Raw genomic sequence first — 21,685 nt, 5'->3', positions numbered from 1 at the left:
TGACGGTGCTCGGCTAGCTAGCTGCTACCCTTCCTATATTTTTTAGAATAATAATAATAATACACGACACACGCTATGCGTCGCAACAATAATTACAATAATATAACGTTGGAGATTAGCGCCTTACAAAATAAATGCTTTGAATCTTTCAGCTGATGACGTATATAAAATCAAGACCAATTTATAAATTAATAATATCTAATGATTATCAGGGAAAAAATAAACAAGAAGGTTAAAAGAATAAAATATGTACATCGATATTTTGATTAAATTGTAAGTTAAAGTCTTATCAAACCATTGGCAATGTCATAAAATGGCTAAATATAGTTGATTTGTGCATAATAATGTGGTAAGTATAAACTTATACTTCACATGGAAATTAGAAATTAAGTTATACAAATAATATATTAATCCCATATGAATATTTAAAAATATTCACATTAACGTTCAGATGTAATATAAACATAAAATCAACATTTCTTATAAAATACTAACAAATTAAAGTTAAATCGCTCAAATATAACAAACTAACAAAAACATATTCGCCGCACTATTCACAGTCATTGACTAACAATTAAACTACGATCGGTTTCAGATTCAACCAAATTCCATTCTTTGGTCTACTAAGACCTTCAGAATTTACCAATTGAATGGGATTTTCAGTTTTTTCACACGGTAAAACCTCAAATTTCGAAATTATTTCTGACAGACCTAATTTCACTTCCAATTCAGCCAAACGTTTACCTGCAAATCAGAATATCGATAGTAATAAAATAAATACTGAGCATAAAAATATAATACCTACCTATACAAAAACGAGGTCCATCCCCAAACAATAAATCACTGCCACTAGGTCGTTTTAATTTTTCTTCTAGAGAATACCTTTCCGGATCAAAAACATCAGGATTAGTATAATATTTTGGATCACGATGAATGCTGTAAGTCGGTATTATTATTTTTTGGCCTTTTTCGATAACTAATGTCGAGTCCGGTACATGGTATGTCTTAGTAGCTATTCTTAATAAGGTAATTGACCCGTTGTATTTGCGCAATGTTTCTGAAATATAATTAAAATATTACAGAATAACAAAATAATAAAATATGTATCTGATTATTTTATTGGAAAAATTATACACAAGTAACAATATATTATACAACACATCCTAGGTTATCTAGCATGTAGAAACGTAGTTACCTGATAAAACCATGTCGGCGTAATGGAGATCCATCAAATAACCGTTGGTAAATTCACCACCGTGTTTTTCTCTCTTCTCCTTAATATGTTTACGCAATTTGTCTTGTACATATTTGTTCATCGCTAACTCGTGTAAAGAAAAACCCAACGTATCGGATACCGGCTCTGAGCCACCAATAAACATTAAGAATAAGTTTGAAATAATATCCATTTCAGTAAATTTCTCTACATAAACAAAAAAATATATAAGTTTATTTGAAATTAAACTAAATGTGAACAATAGAATTTTTCTATAAGTTACTAAGTATGTATAACGTATTTCTCACCTTCAGAATTGGTATTGTTTAGGACGAATTCTTTCCTAAAATCCATTAGTGTTTGTGCCACATCGTTCCTAACTATATTGTTCTTTTCTCTGTACTCGATTACACTTTGAAATGATGAAGTAAAATATTCCATAACTTCTGGTGAGCCGGTTTTTATTTTTAAAATATTCGAGATTTTTGGTGAAATCAATGTCAACATGTTGGCGAAAATTGCCCTAAACGTTGTTTTAAATATCAATTTTGAATATTTGCGAAATTCGTTGTCTTCGTCTGTCATGCTATTTAATTTCAAACCGAACGCACAAGTCCCAACTATATCAGTGGTGTATCTATTCATAATATCGCACACATCTAACTCATCAGTTGTCTTTGATTTCCTTTCGATATAGTTAATCATCTCTTTGCTACATTCTTTAATCTGACTGTACATCAGCTTGAGTTTACCGGAAGTAAATCCCGGGCTCATCTTTTGTCTCATGATCTTCCATTTCTGGCCGTTTGTAAAGAACAAACTGCTCGCCAAAATGTTTACAGATGGGTCTATTGGTAACTCGTGGTCTGTGAAGTGCGAAAAGTCTTTGATGAGCAGTTTCATTATGAGTTCCGGATCTCGAATCATCAGAGTCGGCGTCCTCATCTGGTAAAACCCACAAAATTTTTCATCCGGAAATTGTTTGTAAATTTTATCGAACGTATCGTTAATACTTTCAAGCCTCAGCGTCGTTCTGAATGAGTTACCGAACAACGGTACCGGTTTCGTATGCGGCACGTTCGATTTCCTCCATTTGTCGTACGTGGACGTCGAATAATAATAAAACAGTAAACCGATCACTGTAGTGCATATCAGAGTAAACGAATCAAACAGACAATTGAACATCCACGAAATCATCGTGTTGGAAGGTTGTAAATGTTAGTATTGTTCCCGACTCTGCACGAACTCGCGGTTATCATACACAACTGACTAGAATCGCGCACCCATAGCCAAGTTCTTTTGTACAACTATATAGCTATTGATTGCGCTTCTCCCGATTGTTTACTATTCATGATTTACTTATACATATAAGTATACAGACGTAATGACTAATGCGTCATAGCCGTCATACCGTAGGTTAATATAGAGACTTGCATCGAGTATAGATATAACTTATCTATAAACAGAGTTTGTCGTATTAAAACAACGTGCTAATTACCGTAGCTGACTGGCACTCGAACTGTTGAAGAGTTACATACTTAAGCTTATCGTTTTAACAAGCTGCAGTGGTTTGCATGTTTGCATTTGTTCAGTGTACAGCTAAACTATGAATATGACTAATAATTTCTCATCGAAGATCGCATCTCATTCAACGGACAAAGTCGTTTAAATAATATATAACTTAGAAATTACCATACATTGCATCAGTTGATCGAATTTTTTAAAATAGTTCAAAAAAAAAATATTAAAATTTAATGAAAATCGCCTAAATTAGAGCTAATTATTACTTTTAATTTTAGCCAAAAAAACAGCGTAATTGTAATAATTAACATGCGAATCGTATTTTGCTAATGCCGTATTCATAAGTAACATAACTATTATTCTTAGAAATTCAAAATAATAATTAGCTCTAACTTGGGCAATTTTTATTACATTTTAATATTTTTATTTTTTGAACTGTTTTAAAAAATGGCTAACTTGGACATTTAAAAACCTTATTTGCCTAAAAAAAAGATTTGAAAAACAAAATCGAATATTATGCTATTCAATTAGAATTTCCATACTTATTACTGTAAAAAAACTGTATTTAAATATATTGATTTTCCATGGAGATACTAAGGGTGATACGGGACTTCTGGGACACACTGTATAAGATAGTTAATCTAAATATTATTTCGGTACTTCAATATATTATTATATGTGCCTACCTATTATATTTTGTACGCGCTTAACACGCTACACCCACATATTATACGGTACATTACACGTGTGTAACATGTAAATTATTATTACATTTACATTTACAGTTTGATTTCAAGTGTGAATATTATTATATTAAATATTATATAAATTAATAGAAACCAGACAGAAAATTTCACTTTTGACACTAAACGTCTATACCATATCATAATATACATATTACTATATGTTTTGTATTTATTGACCTTTTGATTTAAACATTGTTGTTTAATTAGATAAACTTTATTACATTACCTAGTTAATTATATATTTATTATAAAATGCGCTTCAGATCCATTATAGTAATATATACTTTCAAGACGTATTCAAGACGTAATTTTATAAAGTTAAAATTTAATTTAATATTTTAATTTTTTTTATCTGATAATAGTATGCCTAATTTTTAAAACAAGTTATAACCAACATCTTAAAATTATAAAGTTTTTTATAAATTAAATACTTTTGAAACACACAACCTAACATGGAATATTTGCATGTTTCTTGATTTGTATTATTATTTGTTGTCAATAAATGTATATATAAATTAATGTTTGTGTGTAGATTCGACCTATGGGAAGAAGGTGGCTAATTTAAATATGGTTTTTTTTTTTATTCATCTGATTTTAGCACGGTTAGGTTAGGTTAGGATTTTATATTAATCCATTATAGGTGGAATACGACAAACTTGCTATAACTTTGATACTTTAGAGTTAAATCGTACACTTACGTATAAACAGCACGGGGTCCGCGATCTACCGTAGGTAGACTGCCTACCTGATAATATACTGCTGCGAATCAGAATTTTTATTCCGGGCAACGGAAAAGTTAAGATAAATTTTGAACACCATACACCGAATATTAAATAGCGAATTGGACAAAGTTTGAGTCATATAGAATTGATACATTCAACGGGCAACGAAGTGAACGGGATCAGCTAGTATAGTATATACAGTAGCCAATAACTGAACGGTTCAATTATCGACCATAATTTATTACTCAGCATTCGCTCTTAATTCGATTTCATTGGTTCATCCTTGGTGGTTAATATAAATGACGTACCTACATCATTCCTATTCGCCTTATTTACGATACGCAATATTATACATGTTTGTACATATCATTTTAAGCTTTTTTTTTTAATGCATTATAAACTTCCGCCACGCAAGGTTCTATATACCTAAAGTATATCGTTCAATATAATGCCACGTTCAGCAATTTAAATAATTTACATAGGTAAATTAAAACTATATATGGGTTTATATGTTGTTAATTTATTTGTTATTGATAGGTACTTGGATTTATTATATGTATATTTGATTCTGAGCAAATCCATGAATGTATTGAATTTACAATAAAGTGTCATTGTAAAATTGAGGTTTCAGCCTTTCAGGTAGAAAATAGGAAATAGTTTGCACTTTGTTCTTTGTTGAGTCAAAAGTAGGTACTTCTTTGTATTTTAATACTTTTTATTAATTGGAAAAATAAGAATACGAACATATTTTAATACTATATATTATTAAATTAATCGTTTGGTTACTAAAATGTTAGACCGTCTTCACTACCCACTCTAAATCGTATGTATCATTGTATACAATGATAATTTATCATTGAATTCAAATTTAACATATTATCCATTATGGTTAACTAGTCAATGACGATGAAGGACTGTAACAGGACTCTTTAACAAATTGCCATTACAAACGTTACTATATTTGTCAAATAGTCTTGTTACTCCCTGTATACCGAATACGCCAAGTAGACACATAATATTATTTTTGTTTTAATATTTCTTTATAATTACGATTTACGACTGTTCATTTATATTGTTGATTTTTATTAAACTATTGTCTGTAGTTTCTGTACTTACATCAGTTGTAAATGGAATTATAATTTATTGCGTTGTATTAAAATAAGTTTAGAAACTGAGAACTTAGCACCTTAGCAGAGTGAGCTTTACTAACTTGTTTGTTTAATATTTTAAGTAATTTATTACGTATGAAGGTAGTCAATTTATTATTAAATATGCATTTTTTAATCTGAACCTAGGTTCTGTTTAAAAACTAATTATTCTAAGTTTAAACTTGATTTATTTAGGATACGAAATTAAACTTAAAAGTTTTAAATTAAACCTAATCTATATAAGTATTTTTAATTAAGTACGGACACAAACATTCAGTTAATAAAAATTGGCTTAGTAGAGTTCTGGCGTTTCGTTGTGAGACAACGAGAAAAAGTTTATCTCAGTCCGTGGTATAGATTAGATTATAACAGAAATTAATGTATATACCCTAGGTACTTTAATTTTTGGATTTACACATTATTAGCTTTAATAATACAATAACGGGGGGACGGAGTGGCCGAGCGGACTAAGGCGTCAGTTGCGACGCAGTCGACTCAAGTTCGATACCTCGGCCGCGGGCGGCATTTTTCAAAAAACAAATGATATCGATCAAAAAAATTTAATACCTACCTATACAAAAATGAGGTCCGTCCCCAAATAACAATTCAGTGCTACTAGGTCGTTTTGATTTTTCTTCCGGAGAAAACCTTTCCGGATCAAAAACGTCAGGATTGGTATAATATTTTGGATCATGATGAATGCTATAAGTCGGTATTATTATTTGTTGGCCTTTTTCATTAACTAATGACGAGTCCGGGACTTGGCAAGCCTTAGTAGCTTTTCTAAATAAAACAATCGTCCCGTTGCATTTGCACAATGTTTCTAAAATATTATATTAAATAAGTATATTATATTTTAACAAAATATTTAAATATGTGTCTGTTTATTTTATTTTATTAAATTATACATCTAAGTAAACAATATTTTAATAAACGGTATAGATTTTCCAGAATGCATAAAAACTGGTTACCTGTTAAAACCATGTCAGCGTAATGGAGATCCATCAAATAATCGTTAGTAAATTCACCACCGTGTTCTTTTCTCTTCGTGTTGATATGTTTACGCAATTTGTCTTGTACATGTTTATTCATCGCTAATTCGTGTAAACAAAAACCCAACGTATCGGATACCGGTTCAGCACCAGCAAGGTACATTAAAATAGCATTTAATATAATATCCATTTCTGTAAATTTCTCTGCCGAAAAAAAAATAAATTATAAGATAATTTTAAACAAAATTTGAATACATGCACTAATTTTTTTACGATTTAATATACTATATATCTCACCTTCAGGATACGAGTTATTATTTAGACTATTTAGTACAAGTTCTTTCATCGTTCCTATCTATATTGTTCTTTTCTCTGTACTTGATTACATTTTGAAATGATGAAATAAAATATTCCATAACTTCTGGTGAGGTGGTTTTTATTTTTAAAATACTCGAGATTTTTGATGAAATCAATGACAACATGTTCGCGAATATAAACCTAAACGATGGTTTAAATAACAATTTTGTAAACTTTTGTTGTCTTCATCTGTCATACTGCCTAATTTCAAACCGAACGCACAAGTCCCAATTACATCAGTTAGGTTAGGTTAGGTTAAGTTAATTTGAAATTGAAACTAAATGTGAACAACAGAATTTTTCTATAAGTTACTAGGTATGTATAGCGTATTTCTCACCTTCAGAATGCGAGGTATTGTTTAGGACAAATTCTTTCCTAAAATCCATTAGTGTTTGTGCCACATCGTTCCTAACTATATTGTTCTTTTCTCTGTACTCGATTCTCGATTACACTTTGAAATGATGCAGTAAAATATTCCATAACTTCTGGTGAGCTGGTTTTTATTTTTAAAATATTCGAGATTTTTGGTGAAATCAATGTCAACATGTTGGCGAAAATTGCCCTAAACGTTGTTTTAAATATCAATTTTGAATATTTGCGAAATTCGTTGTCTTCGTCTGTCATGCTATTTAATTTCAAACCGAACGCACAAGTCCCAACTACATCAGTGGCGTATCTATTCATAATATCGCACACATCTAACTCATCAGTTGTCTTCGATTTCCTATCGGTATAATCAATCATCTCTTTGCTACAATCTTTGATTTGACTGTGCATCAGCTTGAGTTTACCGGGTGAAGTAAATCCCGGGCTCATCTTTTGTCTCATGATCTTCCACTTTTGGCCCCGTGTGAAGAACAAACTGCTCTTCAAAAAGTTAACGGATGGGTCCATGTCGAGCCCGTAGTCTGTGAAGTGCGAAAAGTCTTTGATGAGCACGTTGTTTATGAGTTCCGGGTCTCAAATCATCAGGGTCGGCGTCCTCATTTAGTAAAACCCGCAAATTTTTTTATTCGGAAATTGTTTGTAAATATTATGGTACGTGTCGTTAATGGTTTCAAACCCCATGTCGATCTGAAGAAGTTCCCGAAAAACGGTACCGGCTTCGAATGCGGCACGTTCGCTTTTCTCCATTTTTCGTACGTGGACGTCGAATAATAATAAAACAGTAAACTGATCACTGTAGTGCATATCAGAGTAAATTAATCAAACAGACAATTGAACATCCACGAAATCATCGCGTTCGAAGGTTGTAACAAGTAGGAATTATAGTATTATCAATGACACTGCAAACGGGCAGTTGCCACATGACTGAATGACTGAACGGTATCGCACCCAGCATCGTTCGTATATATAAGTATATAACTGGTACTATTAGCGATAGAATGCGCTTCTTGTGATTGTTTACTTATCATGATTAATTATATAGATTACGTCAAAAAGTATATACAGAAAGTTGCATCGTGTGACGAGTACTGTTGTAACTTGTCTATAAACAGTGTGGATTGTATTAAAATACACCGAGCTTACGGTAATTTATTTCTGGCACTCGAATTGTCAAATGGGTTTTATTATGCTTAAGCTATATAGTTTTAACAGACTGCGGTTCACACGATTGCATTTGATCGGTGCGCTGTTAAACCAAGAAGAATACTAAAAATAAAAATTAATAAAAAAATGTCTGTTGTTTGCATCTCATTCAACGGCCAAATTCGCATTTATCTTAGTGCAATTTCAACTGTTGGTGGAATTTGATATTTTTTTAAGTACCTACTTGAATGTTGGTTTTAGTTGTATTGGAATTTCAAACAATTAACGTGATGTTTACCTTTAAAACCTTTTACAGTTTTACATAATGTCATAATAATATGAACTATATATTTGATTTTGAATGTTCTGTTTGCATAATAGCCAATAGGTATATGATACCAATATTCATATGATCGTATTATAATTAAATATTGATTTATATATAATTTTATAATTTATAATCGTAGGAGTTTTGTCGTATCAGACATGGTACCTATATTACTTCATTCAATTTCTTATCTTTAATATGTACGTACCTACGTCTTGGTGTTACGTCTATTAGATCATCATTATAAGGGTCAATTATTAAGAAAATTAAAACATTATCCTCTATAACTTAAATTAATTATTAATATATTTAATATAATAATTAATATAACGTCAAACGCGTGTAAATCGAGTGAATATCCAATATTTTAATTTAATTTGACTTTCTTATAAACATTTTTTTTTTTTTTTTTTGATAAAAGTAGATAACCTTATAAGGAGTCTTGTATTACATTTTAAAATCTTAGGTTTAAAAAAAAAATTTTTTAGAAATTCCTAACTCTAAATAATTTGCACATTTACGGCTTTTGTCAAAATTCAAACTTTAAATGTTTATAAAAATAATTGTGACGATGGATTTAACCTAAGATTAATATAGTACCTACTTAATTAATTTAATATACCTAACCGTACCTATATACATATAAAAATATTATAATAATATATTATTTATGTTTGAATCCATAAGAACAATGGCGTATCAGACGTCGCTCCCAAACCGGCCGACATCCATCTGCATAACTGTGATAGTTGAAAACATCTATATTTAAAAATTGTTATGGTATAATATTTATCTAATAAATTAATTTTCTTTAGCATTCCGCAAGAATGAGCGGTATAGTTTGAAAACTTACCAAAGTTATCTGGTGGATGTCGGTACGTTGGTGAGCAGCCGTCGCACATAGGTCTGATGTACCTATGGAAAGTTATTATTGGATCGGTCATAATATTACGTTGAGAAGTTATCTGTCCATAAACTTATTTTCAGATTTGTAGGCCAATTCCGTTGCCATTTTTTAATCATTCTTTGTTTTTATTAAGGTTGAGGTGTAACAGCATTTTAGGGGCTATTGTAATTCCCACTTCCAGGACTTTATCATACAGCTGACAGCCCGATGACCTACATTTTTGTGTATTCTTGTCTACCCTATGATGGCCGCGAAGTAACGATCACGTCACCGTTTATCAGATTGCCCAGTTTAAAAGAGTCCCCAACAATTTCATCGGATAGGTACGCCATAAACCGTGGCATAGCGCTGGGCCAGCATCATTTTGTCCGGATCAATATCTACACAAAAATGACGTCCCAATTATTAGAAGCTAATAATATAGGTACTTAATATTTATTGTAATATAATATAATATTAAACTCATTATACCCAGTTATTACGATTAAGTAGAAATAAAATTTTTCAAATAATATTACAGTGTCTTTGTCGAACAGTCAGCTGTACGAAGTTTCCGCCGTGCCACAAAACGGGTCGACGCCGGTCGCTGAACATGGGAAGTCCTCAAGTCCACCCAGCATCGTATTGATGAATCAACAATACATCTTACATCTTACATCTAACATCTTACATCTTACATCTATCATTACAATCTTATAATTATTCACCTGAATGCATGTAATCCTGAATGTACAGTTAATTTATTACTACCCATCTACAAAGTCAACACTGTATTAATAAAAGTATTTATTGTTAAAATAAAATTGAGTTCTATATTATATGTAGGTACTTAAAAATTATTTGGGTATAAAGGAAACATATTTTAATCATACAAAATTAGATAAACTAAAAGACAAAAATAATAAGTAAATACGTCGTGTTAAAAATAGTTTTTAATTAATATAGGTAGGACAGGTACCTATTATGTAGGTAGGTACTTATCCAAAACTCGTTTATCAGGAATTAAATAAAAAGGGTGGTCAATTAAAAAAAGGTGGGTAAGTGTATGTCGCTCTGCTGTACAGTAGGTTACTGTAATGGATGGTGTTAAATTTGAATTCAATGGTATAATATCATTGTATAAGAAAAACGATTCTGAGCGAAAACGGTCCGTCAGCCTATGATATTACCAAGTATATTTGATGATATTATAGTGAATAAAGTAATTTATATATAACCTATTTTCGTGGAACCTTGTTTTAAATTTTTAATCCTTAGCTACAAAAGTCGAACATTTTATAAATTTTTAACTACAAAATAATTATTAAATTATAAATTTGATAAATGTTGTCAAAATTTGAACTTTAAATGCTTATGAATAAAAATTGAGCCTATGTATTTTAATATTTTTTAACTGCTATTAGAACGATATATCAGCAGCCTAATATTAAATGTTCACACTTCTTTACCCAACAAATAAAACTTTATTGATATTTATAGAAAAAAACTAAAATAATTGAAAACTGACTATGTCCGTAAACAGCTCAAAAAGAATCAAATTATTTTCAAAATTTTATCGTGTATAGAAAATGCTAATATGAACATTCAGTGAAATTTTCAAGTATCTACAGTCATAAACGTTTTTTAATTACAACAAAATAAGAAAATCGTAACATGAGAAATCGAGTGAATATCAAATGTTGTAAAAATATGAATTTCAAACGTTCATAAAAATTTAATTTGACTTTCTTGTAGACATTTTTTTTTTTGATATAGGTAGGTAAACTTATGGATAATCTTGTATTACATTTTTGAATCTTAGATTGAAAAAGGAAAATTTTTATGAATTCTCAACCCAAAATAATTTGATAATTTTCGTGATTTTTCCGTATTTTGTCAATATTTGAACTTTAAATGCTTATAAATAAAAACCGTGACTAAGGATTTTTAATTTTTTTCATCTGCCTTTGAAACAATAACCTAGGAACCTTCTATTAAATTTTCAAGCTTTTTTAACCAACAAATAACATTTTATTGATATTTATAGAAAAAAAAACTAAAATAAAATGGAAACTGAAAATGTCCGTAAACAGCTAAAATAAGTCAAAATATTTGGAAAATGTTATGGTGTATAGAAAATGCTAATATAAGCATTCAGTCAAAATTTAATGTACCTATGGTCATTTGGTTTAGAGTTGCACCAAAAACCAAAATCGATTTTCTCGAAAACGGACTTTGCGTAAAAAATTCCCGTTTTTCCTTTGTTTTTCACGTCGCTTTTGAAAACTACTGGGAAAATTTTACTTTTGACCCCCCATAGTACCAACTAGATTCACTTTCCTATCAGAAAAGTTACTGTTAAAAAAAATTCAAGCACTTTTACTGTCCTAAAAGGTGATGACAGACACAAAAAAAAATTTAAAAAAAAAACACACATCGTTGTAAAATCAATACATTCATCGCTTCCCTCAGAATCTAAAAAAAAAAATTGGAAGTGACTCTGCTGAACAGTAGGTTACAAGTGGGTGACCGTTATGGATAGTGTTAAATTTGAATTCAATGATATAATATCATAGTATACGAAAAACGATTTTAAGTGGAGACGATTTGTCAGCCTAGGATATTGTATACTATATTTATATTGATATTATTAAATATTATTAATACCGTAGCCGGTTAAGTTGAATTATTATTATTTGTTTATTATCGTATTTGTATATGATAATATATTTTAGACGTTTCAATTACCCACGAATAATATTTTTAAAATAGGCATATGTATATATTACAAGTAACAACGAATTAAGAACGATATTGCAAAAAATAATTGCCGGAAATCATTAGTTTTTAACTGAAAACGACAGGGAAGTCTGAACTTGGCGGTCACTCTTATTTTTAAGTTATATGTATTATAACTAATTGAAATTTTTGGTATATTCATATGTACCCGGTGTATCACACTGCGCTTGCTCGAACAATTAAAATCAAAAACATCCCTCGACTTGTTATGTAAAACCACCATGGGTGGGTGTCAGAATTATTTTTGCATCATCAATTTTAAAACGTTGATTTACCTAGATTAAAAAAAAAAATTAATTTGTAAAACTTAAGCTCGGTAAACTTTAAGCGTTGTACGGGTGCGTAAAACACCGAAAATCGTGAACTTCGTAAGGCTATACCATAAAATCCAATGATTTGCAGGTAGTCGAGTTTTGGACAAGTACCTACATAGGTAACTTATAATAATTCATATTGTAAATTAATTAGGTACCAAAAAAATATAACTTCTCAAACACTTAGTCTATTGGCACTGGCGGGAGAATGTATTAGAATGTCTGTAAACTTTCGGACCAGTTTGTATAGTTAAATTTGGCATGCGAACTATAATTGAAATAGAAAACCAGAATAGGTGCATTGCAGATAACAAAGATTTCTGTAAATACGATTTATAAATATACCGTATAGGTATACTGAGTACTTATATAATAATATATAAGTTCTTTGGATTTATCATAGTAAATAATAAATCTTATGATATCTATGGCAATCGTCAATTGTCGAAATTCGTCGGCGACTGTTAACAATTCTAATAATTTCAGCAATACTATTGTATTATAAATATAATATATTGTATATTTTGATTTCAGTGAACAAAAAAATAATAGGCCACAAATATAAACGGACAGTTCGTTAAACCGAATAAGTTGTAACACAAACTCGCAAATTTCGTTTGATCAGGTTATTTTCATAAAATATTTCGATACTTTCAAGTTCAGCTCATCGGAGTGAGATGATTAGATAAAGATGGATGAAGATAGCCGTTTCTTCGGCGATGGCGGCACTCTAGCTACGTTTCACCGGAAGAGTAGATGTTTACGAGTAAGTTTGTTTTCATATTATTACATACTATTTTACATTTACTTTTTAGACTTAAATTAAATATTTATTGCCACGGACAATCTGTTAACTAGGTGACGTAGAAGCATTTATAAGTTTAATCCCAATAGCGCAATGTATAAAATACGCGAGACCGTCTTCGTTTCACCACGCCAAGTTTAATACGCACCTTTTTGCATGTTATACTATACGCCGGGTATCACCTTAGGTTTGCGCGAAGTATTTAAAACAATACAATGTTATTAATCTTTATATTTTATATTTTTATATACATAAATATATTATACACCTCATATATTTTATTAGCATACTTACACCTTTTTTAGTGTAGTTTATACCCTAGATGGCTATAGATATAGGTATTAAATGTCTTGCAATTATATATTTTACTATAATTATTAATTTCATTATAATATAATATAACAATACACTCTAAATTAAATTAGTTGTTATTAAGACAGACAGTCTTAAAACAAACTCTTTTCTGGACGTTTTCAAAACGTATTATGCTTAAAAAAAATTGCACAGTTGTCGTAGCAGTCAGTTGCTAGTTCAACCCGTGTGACATCAAATAGGAATTATTCTTGTTTTTTTAAATAGTTTTTTCGAAAAATATATGTAACATGTATAGCTCATACAATTATGAATTTATAGTTAATGGAAATGCGGATGTTTATACTTCATAGATATTTTTTTAGTTAATAATCGTGTAAATAATTTGATTAAACAATCAGGTACTTACTCATCACTAGTATCAATTTTATTATATTACGTGTAAAATCACCAACACAAGGTGCAGACTGCGTTTAAAAAATTAAAAACATAAAATAAAATATAAAATAATGTTGTAGTAGAAGCTGGAAACTGTAGTTTATTTTAATTTATAATCCAATTAATGTAACCGAGAATGTAACTATTAAATTCATCATTGAATGATTATTCAGAGATCACTTTGGAATAAATGTAAATTAAATTAAAAATAATTTAAAAACATTTTGTGAAAGGAACAAGATTACTGCTAATATTTAAGTCTTAATTATTATTAACAAATAAATACATATAATAGATTTTTTAATAGCTTTTTACTATTAACATTCAGTGTAAATATAGTTTCTGATCGACTTACCGATATGTAATAAAATAATTATTCATATCAAATAATCCTAACAAAAATACATTTGTACATAATTTACAAAATTTTAGTTCCCTATTATGGTGTAGGTATTAATACAAACAATAAATTGCTATTCGAAAACACAATTTCGTATACCTATTATTATTTACTAAATATCTAAAATTAAATTAAACTAAAAATAAACATATGATTACATACTGAGTGCCTATAATATAATATTAAATATGAAAATTGAATCTTTATTACGAATACTTATCGTTTACACAGACCACAAGAAAAAATATTTAAAAATATTTAAAAAAAAAAAAAAACACATCATTGTAAAAATATGGTTGGTATTATAGTATTTGATGAATTTACTGTATACGTTTATGGCTTTATGTTAACTCTAAAATCCAGTAATCACATTTTTATTTAATAATTCATAAAATACAATATGCTCTTATAAAAATATTCTTGTGCTTCTGATATCTATTCACCACCTTAATCAATAATTAAATTGATAAACGAAAATAATAATTTAAATAATACCTATATCATATTATTATAATTCAAATTCAAAATTATAAACTATTTTGGTTTATTGTCATATCAAATTTCAATGAACAAATTGTTCCTTAACACAGAACTCTTTGATATAAAAAGTTGCATTATATTATATCCGTGGATTCATCATATTGACGTACCTAGTATAATATCTATCATTTATTTATTTAATCTATGGCAAATCTCAAAGTCGTTGCAGAAGACACAGTCGATTAAAAGTTCTAAAATTTCAATAAGCAAAGAAGATATGAGTAAAAAACTTACTGCGTTTCGTATAATTTTATTTTTCATAAATCACAATATTCTAAGTTCTGGCTGTATTCTGGAGCGTTTCCAAATGGGCGTCGCAATTCACATACGTCACGGATTCCGCCGAAGGAGTCGACAATTAAAGTAAGTTTGTTTTTATATTCTTTTGGGGCTTAAATTTATTTTTAAGACTTAAAACAAATATTTAATGTCACGAAAAATGTGCTATCCAAGTGTTGTAGGCGCATATTTTAGTTCCGGACTAGAAATGTATAAAATACACGAGATATAAACGTCGTCGTCGTTTTTCCAGTCCCTGTTTGTAGAATAATTATAATTAATAGGTGCATACCTATACAGGGTACTTAATATAAATATATAAATATTTTGGTTTAATTTATAGAAATATATGTTATGACTTATAACTGATAATAGTCATAACTCATAAGATACAATTTTAATTAATAACTGGTAATTTTTTTTCCAAATACAACGTTATAACTTATAAGTTATAGGTAACTATTAATTTAGTGTCACATACTTAACTTCTATTGTTCACCTAATATCTATATTCTATATCATAGAGATTAGGGATGTATAACCATGTACACATAAAAGTATATTCACGGAATGGTCAACTGCCTATCCTGACGTGTGCGCACTTATGAATAATATACCTACTCATATACTCGTATAGGTATATAAATAGTGTAATACTACATACACGAATGTGTTACCTATTATGTCCCTAAAAGTTCAACAGTTATTATTATATTTATTTATTTTTTAAATATAGGTAGGTCCATTACAAGACTCTAATTAAAATCACATTTTTTTTTAATTTTTTTGAACACAATGTTTTAAAAATTATTAATTAATATATAATTTATTGGTATAGTACTAAATAAATTAATGAAATAAAACAAACACAACTACTATAATTATTAGTAATAATAATATATCGACGTATAAATTATTAAAATACAAAACGAACAAACGAAAAACGATTCTGAGCAAAGATATCGTTGACTAATAAATAATATTGAGATTAAAGTAATTTATTTTTTCGGTAGAAAATCGGTATAAATATGAATTATAAATATTTTTTTATTTTCATACCATGACACGTGTGTGAAAAATTTTTATATTAAGTGTTTAAGATGTTAGATTTCGGTTCAGCTGATTGTCCACCCCCTCACTCTTCCGCATCAATGCATCAGAAATTATTATTTATAATATTTAAATATAAACTGCATTTTCTGAATTTTCTAAAACATAGCTTTCCAAGCAAAGAATTCGTTTCATATATTATCAACGAATTTAAAAATGAAATTAGAACAATAATTATATGGGATAAAGTCAATTTTATAAAAACTTATTAGAAAAAAATTAAATACAATTAAATAAAGGTAATTTTTTTTCTTATATTTCTATTTTTTTACGTACCCATTATGTTCGATACTATAACTTCAGTCTTCAGTTATAGAAAACAACACTTGCCAATATGGAATTACTGTCAAATTTTTTTATTTTAAAATATTACCTATACACTTATCTAAATTCTATTTTATATTCGTTTAAATTGGACTTTTAATTTTTCTGGCCATTTTTATTAAGCTTTGTAATATAAGTGCATTAAATCGTATTTTTAAGGCATTTATCTTATTTTTAATGCATTTAAATCCACGTCCTATTTATAACTTTAAGTTATTTTGTATATACCAATCGATTAGTGTACACAATAAAAAATATAATATTATTGATGGGTTAATAGGTTGATAACTATTATGTAGGTAGGTACAGTTTTGTACGTTCAATGTATCGTTTTTAATTCATAAAGTAGCTAAATGAGTCAAATGATTTTGTCAAGGGGTGGAATTGGGAGGATATGGCTGATTTTTTAACATGCACTATTTCAAGGGCTCTTAACCTAAGGGGCGCACCACTCTAAGGAGGAGTGACACAATTTCGTAAGGGGGAGGGGGGGGGCGTGAAAATATTTTTAAAAAAACACGAATTTATTTAGTTATTTTGTTATTTAGGTAATACATATTAATTAACCCTAGGTATTTCTTAAGTTGTTTTTATTATTTTATTTGAAACATTATATTATACACTCAAAGGGACCGCGTTTCGCCGGAAGAATAAATAATTACGTAAGTTTTGTCCTACTACTCTGTTGACGCGGTAGACCTAATGTAAATATTTATTGTCAGACAAACTTATATACCCGCTAGACGTAGAGTAGTTTTTAAAATCCAGTTGTTATAGGTGTACAAAAATTAGGATATTATGAAAAATACCTTAAATTATAATACTTTGCCTACAACTGTTAACTTATTGTTATAGTAGAATAATTTTTAAAATTTTAAATCAATGATTAGGTAATGCTTTTATAAGTTGGAAGGTAGGTTTTTATACCTACCTAACAAAATAAGAAAATACATAATGATTGATGTTATTTAATATGATTTGTAAGTACATAGCAGATTATACCTATAACTTGGTGACGATTATTTTTGTTTTATACGTTCTTCGTAATTCAGTTCCGTCACGATAGTTTTAGTTTTCGTTAAATGTGAAACATACATTTTCTATGCATACGGGATACGAGCATTAAATATTTGGGTTTTAAGAGAACACCTCAAACGTACGTTTTATTTTGGGGGTTTTACGGGATATACCTATAGGAAATTTTCTTCAAATTTTCACATTTCACTATTTGATATTGTGATATTATTTGTACCTAGGTTAAGTTTCTGTTTTAGAATCGATCGATATGTTACCTAGGTATATCACATTCTTTAATTTAAATTCTGGTAGTCGAGTATTGAACAAGTACCTACGTAACTTATAATTCGTATCGTAATTTAATTACTAAAGAAATGTAATTTCCCCAACAGTGTCTAGGGCCACCGGCAGCTGCAGAATGCATTATAGAATGTCTATAAACTTGTGGTCTAGTATATGGTTAAAATTGGCATGCGACCAACAACTGGGGGCTTGTTTTGGAAAATTTAAATGATCTAATAAGGTATATCTCATTATTTGAATTAAATTAATTTTTAACCGATTGTTGTGTTAATCAATTTTTTAATTTATTTTATTCAACACACTCGTCTCAGTTTTCTAGTACCTCTAGATTTCTCACAAAATTCATATCGATCATCTCACAGCTTTCATATTCAAAACCAAAAAAATATGTATTTTTATCTTATTTCAATCTTTTTCATCGAACACCAGAATATATTACACATCATAAAGGTACTATTATTGTATACTAGATAAGTTTCAATTAGCGAGATGTAGAGAGAGATGGAGATGGAGCGAGATGTAGACGGATGAAGATAGCTTTTTCTTTGACGACAGCGTGTGCTGCAGTACAGCTAGGTTTCACTGGCAGAGTCGATGTTTATGCATAAGTTTGTTTTTATATTATTTTGGTCTTACATTCACTTTTTAGACTTGAATTAAATATTTATTGTCGCGGAAAATATGTTAACTAAGTAACGTAGAAGCATATACGTTTACTACTGCCTACCAAAGGCGCAATGTATAATAATAATAAATTATACGCCAGTCCGAACAATCCTGTCTTACTCGTAGTCGAGTTCTAGTTGATAACTGACTTGTGAATAAATGTAATTTTTGTTAGGTATAAAAATAAAACTAATAAATCCTTGAATACAACATTTAAAAAGACAAACTCTGTGTAATAAAAATTAATATTAAGTATTTATTGGTAGGTTTATATAATTTCTGTAGACTGTAACGCATAGGCCATTAGAATATTGTAGAACATTTTACTGCATAAGATGCGTGTTATTTCAGAAATAGTATTCATCAGTGAACATTTTCAAACTGGGAATAATATATCATAAGCAGATTGAAATGTGTGAACGTTTCAGTGTTTTGAAGACTAAGTTTCGTAGCAGATTTTGATTCCATCACGGGGTATGTATTTTCTTATTTCTCAGTAGGTTTTTTTTTTATTATAGTTAATTGATCAAGGGATGTATTGCCCGAACATTTTCAATATTTGTATTGTAACTATACTGGTATAACACTACTCGGGCTATCAATAAAGTCGTGTTCAAAATTAGAAAATTGGTGAGGTATGATATTTTTTTAAGCAATTCTTTCGAGTAGGAAATTTGCTCAATGATATTTAAATATTTTCACCGATAATCAAGTACGATGACTTGTAGGTAACTAGAGACTGAGTGAATAGGAATAAGGAAGTGTGTGATATGGCAAAGATAAGGAAATGGGTCAACAGGATTTCAGAATGTTTGGTGTATGAAAGGGAAAGATGAAAAAGAAATGTAAGGTTAGGGTAGGTAAGTGAAGTGAGAGTAGCAGATATGACAATAATAAGTAAGGTGTTAAGGTACAAAAGAGGATAGAATAAGAAATTAAATAATTAAGGGTAGTGTAGGGTAGTGTACATATTGTAGTGAAAACAAGAGAGAATAGGTTTAGGTGGTTCGGTCACTGTATGATAAGAGATAGTGAGAGTGGCTATAGAAGTTAATTTAGGGGAGAAATGATGGACGAGAAGACTGAAGAAGAGATGGATAGACAGAATACCGATCATATGGAGGTGTGGAATGAGAGTGGCTGAACCTGTATATAGCTGTGAGAGACGGGGGAAGAAAAAGTGTAAAGGTAGAAAAGTTATGTTAACAATGCCGAATACGTAGGAAAAGATCTTAAATTGCAAAGGTCCTATTGACTCTTTGGCTTCAACTAACCATAGGTTTACCTAACTAACCTTCTTATGACTCATTAGGACACTTTGAATAAAAATATCCTGAGTTGCAGGTTGCCGAACTTTAGTGTTTGATTATCAAGTTGATCCTTTGATTGTTGACACCTTAATCCATGCTATGGATGAAGCCCATAGATAATAAAGATATGGATAGTCCACGCCTATGTTAAATACATTTGAGGCTCCTTTATATTGATAGTCGATAGTCGATACTCGATATAAGTATACTTTATTAGGCCTCAATTTATTGTTCCCCTCGAAGTCCGCTGATAAGACCATTATGTCCTATCCATAATGATGGAGCCATACCCAGCTCACTCGTGTAAACTTGTTGCCGGTTGGGATGTCAGCGCACTATTTGTTTTCCATCTTTGACCCACGCGTAGCATACCAAATGTACGATTAAGAAAACACTAAAATGATTGGGTCAGAGAGAGAAATAAATGGTGCGCTAAAAATCTGACATCCTCTTAGTGTTATCAAGTTGAAGAAGCAGTTGATTGTTGACAATTTGACATTTAACATTAACTGTGGTAGTTATTATGATTGGAAGTAAAAGTATAAAAGTAATTAGCAGGGCTGTGAATTTAATGCAATGAAAAAGTGTTAAATATTTGCCTGCATGTATGCACTAAAAACAGGCAAATATATGCACTGAAATATTCAAAAATATGCACTTAAAATTCAAAAAAATACTGAATGAAAACGTTTTTATTAAAATTTGTTTAAATTAATAAATAATAATTCAAATTGGTTTACAAAAAAAATTCTTTATTTACACACTTGGTAGGTAGGTATGTAGGTAGGTAACGGATGAACCGAAAATATAAAAACATTTTAAGAAAATAAGCATAAATACGAAGAAATCATGAAAACATGCAATTATATTAACTAACCCAAAAAAAACGCATATTGGTAACGGTGTTGTAATAATAGGGATCTCCCAAAAAAATACGTACTAATAGTTCAAACAAATCATAAAAGCCAACTGTAATAAATATTCATTTATGAAAAAGTATATTGAAAAGCATTATTATTATAAATGAAACAAAACTATGAACTATGGACCGTGACGTAATATAGGTATTTCTATATTTTTATCTCCATAATTTCTGTTAAAATATTAGGAAAATGTATTAATACCGTAAAAGTGCTAAATTTGAGCTATTACTTAAAATATTATATTCATAACAAATTATAATAGAAGGTTAGGTACTGTTATTCCACATACCTATATTATAGTTTAATTTAACTACAACATTCTAGTAGAGTCTGATAAAATTTGGTTCCACGACTTTGATCATACAAACTTTAAATACTAAACTATGGGTCTGAAATTTAGTTTATATAGATCTAAATAATCCAAAACATATAATGTTGCTTCAAAATATAAAAATAAAGTGTCTTGTATTGTAGTAGGTAGGTAACTTTCAGAAAAAAAAACTAAAAAAATCATACTTGAAATCTATGTATAATATACGTATATTGTAATAAATGTTCAAATGTTTACTATAGTACATTATGAAAAATTAACTTAAGTTCAATATAATACATTATAACAGGTGTTCAAATAAACATTCCATACCAAAAATTTTGTTAATTCACACAGTCTCTCTTCAATTTTAAATTTTTCTTCAAATTATC

General features: G+C 29.4%; 1 protein-coding gene and 1 pseudogene across 1 annotated transcript; both read right to left on the bottom strand.

Moving 5' to 3' along the window:
• LOC132950924 (probable cytochrome P450 6a13) lies at positions 1 to 2,578 on the bottom strand. Its single transcript, XM_061022552.1, has 4 exons — positions 1,522 to 2,578; positions 1,196 to 1,420; positions 806 to 1,057; positions 1 to 744 (listed from the first exon to the last, which is right to left on the bottom strand). Exons 1-4 carry the CDS (start codon positions 2,408 to 2,410, stop codon positions 575 to 577), a joined length of 1,536 nt encoding a protein of 511 aa, XP_060878535.1. The 5' UTR covers positions 2,411 to 2,578; the 3' UTR covers positions 1 to 574.
• Positions 2,579 to 5,091: 2,513 nt separating this feature from the next.
• LOC132951328 (probable cytochrome P450 6a13) lies at positions 5,092 to 7,937 on the bottom strand (annotated as a pseudogene).
• Positions 7,938 to 21,685: the final 13,748 nt, after the last annotated feature.

This window comes from Metopolophium dirhodum, chromosome 8 (assembly GCF_019925205.1).
Source record: "Metopolophium dirhodum isolate CAU chromosome 8, ASM1992520v1, whole genome shotgun sequence".
Lineage (NCBI taxonomy): Eukaryota > Metazoa > Arthropoda > Insecta > Hemiptera > Aphididae > Metopolophium > Metopolophium dirhodum.
This window is presented reverse-complemented; position numbering and strand designations above follow the sequence as displayed.

Excerpts from the sequence above, each read along its gene's own strand:
- LOC132950924 (XM_061022552.1), bottom strand. The coding sequence starts at position 2,410 with ATGATTTCGTGGATGTTCAATTGTCTGTTTGATTCGTTTACTCTGATA. Across the intron at positions 1,058-1,195 it reads CGCCGACATGGTTTTATCAG|AAACATTGCGCAAATACAAC; the intron begins GTAACTACGTTT and ends ATTATATTTCAG. Across the intron at positions 745-805 it reads TGGACCTCGTTTTTGTATAG|GTAAACGTTTGGCTGAATTG; the intron begins GTAGGTATTATA and ends TCTGATTTGCAG.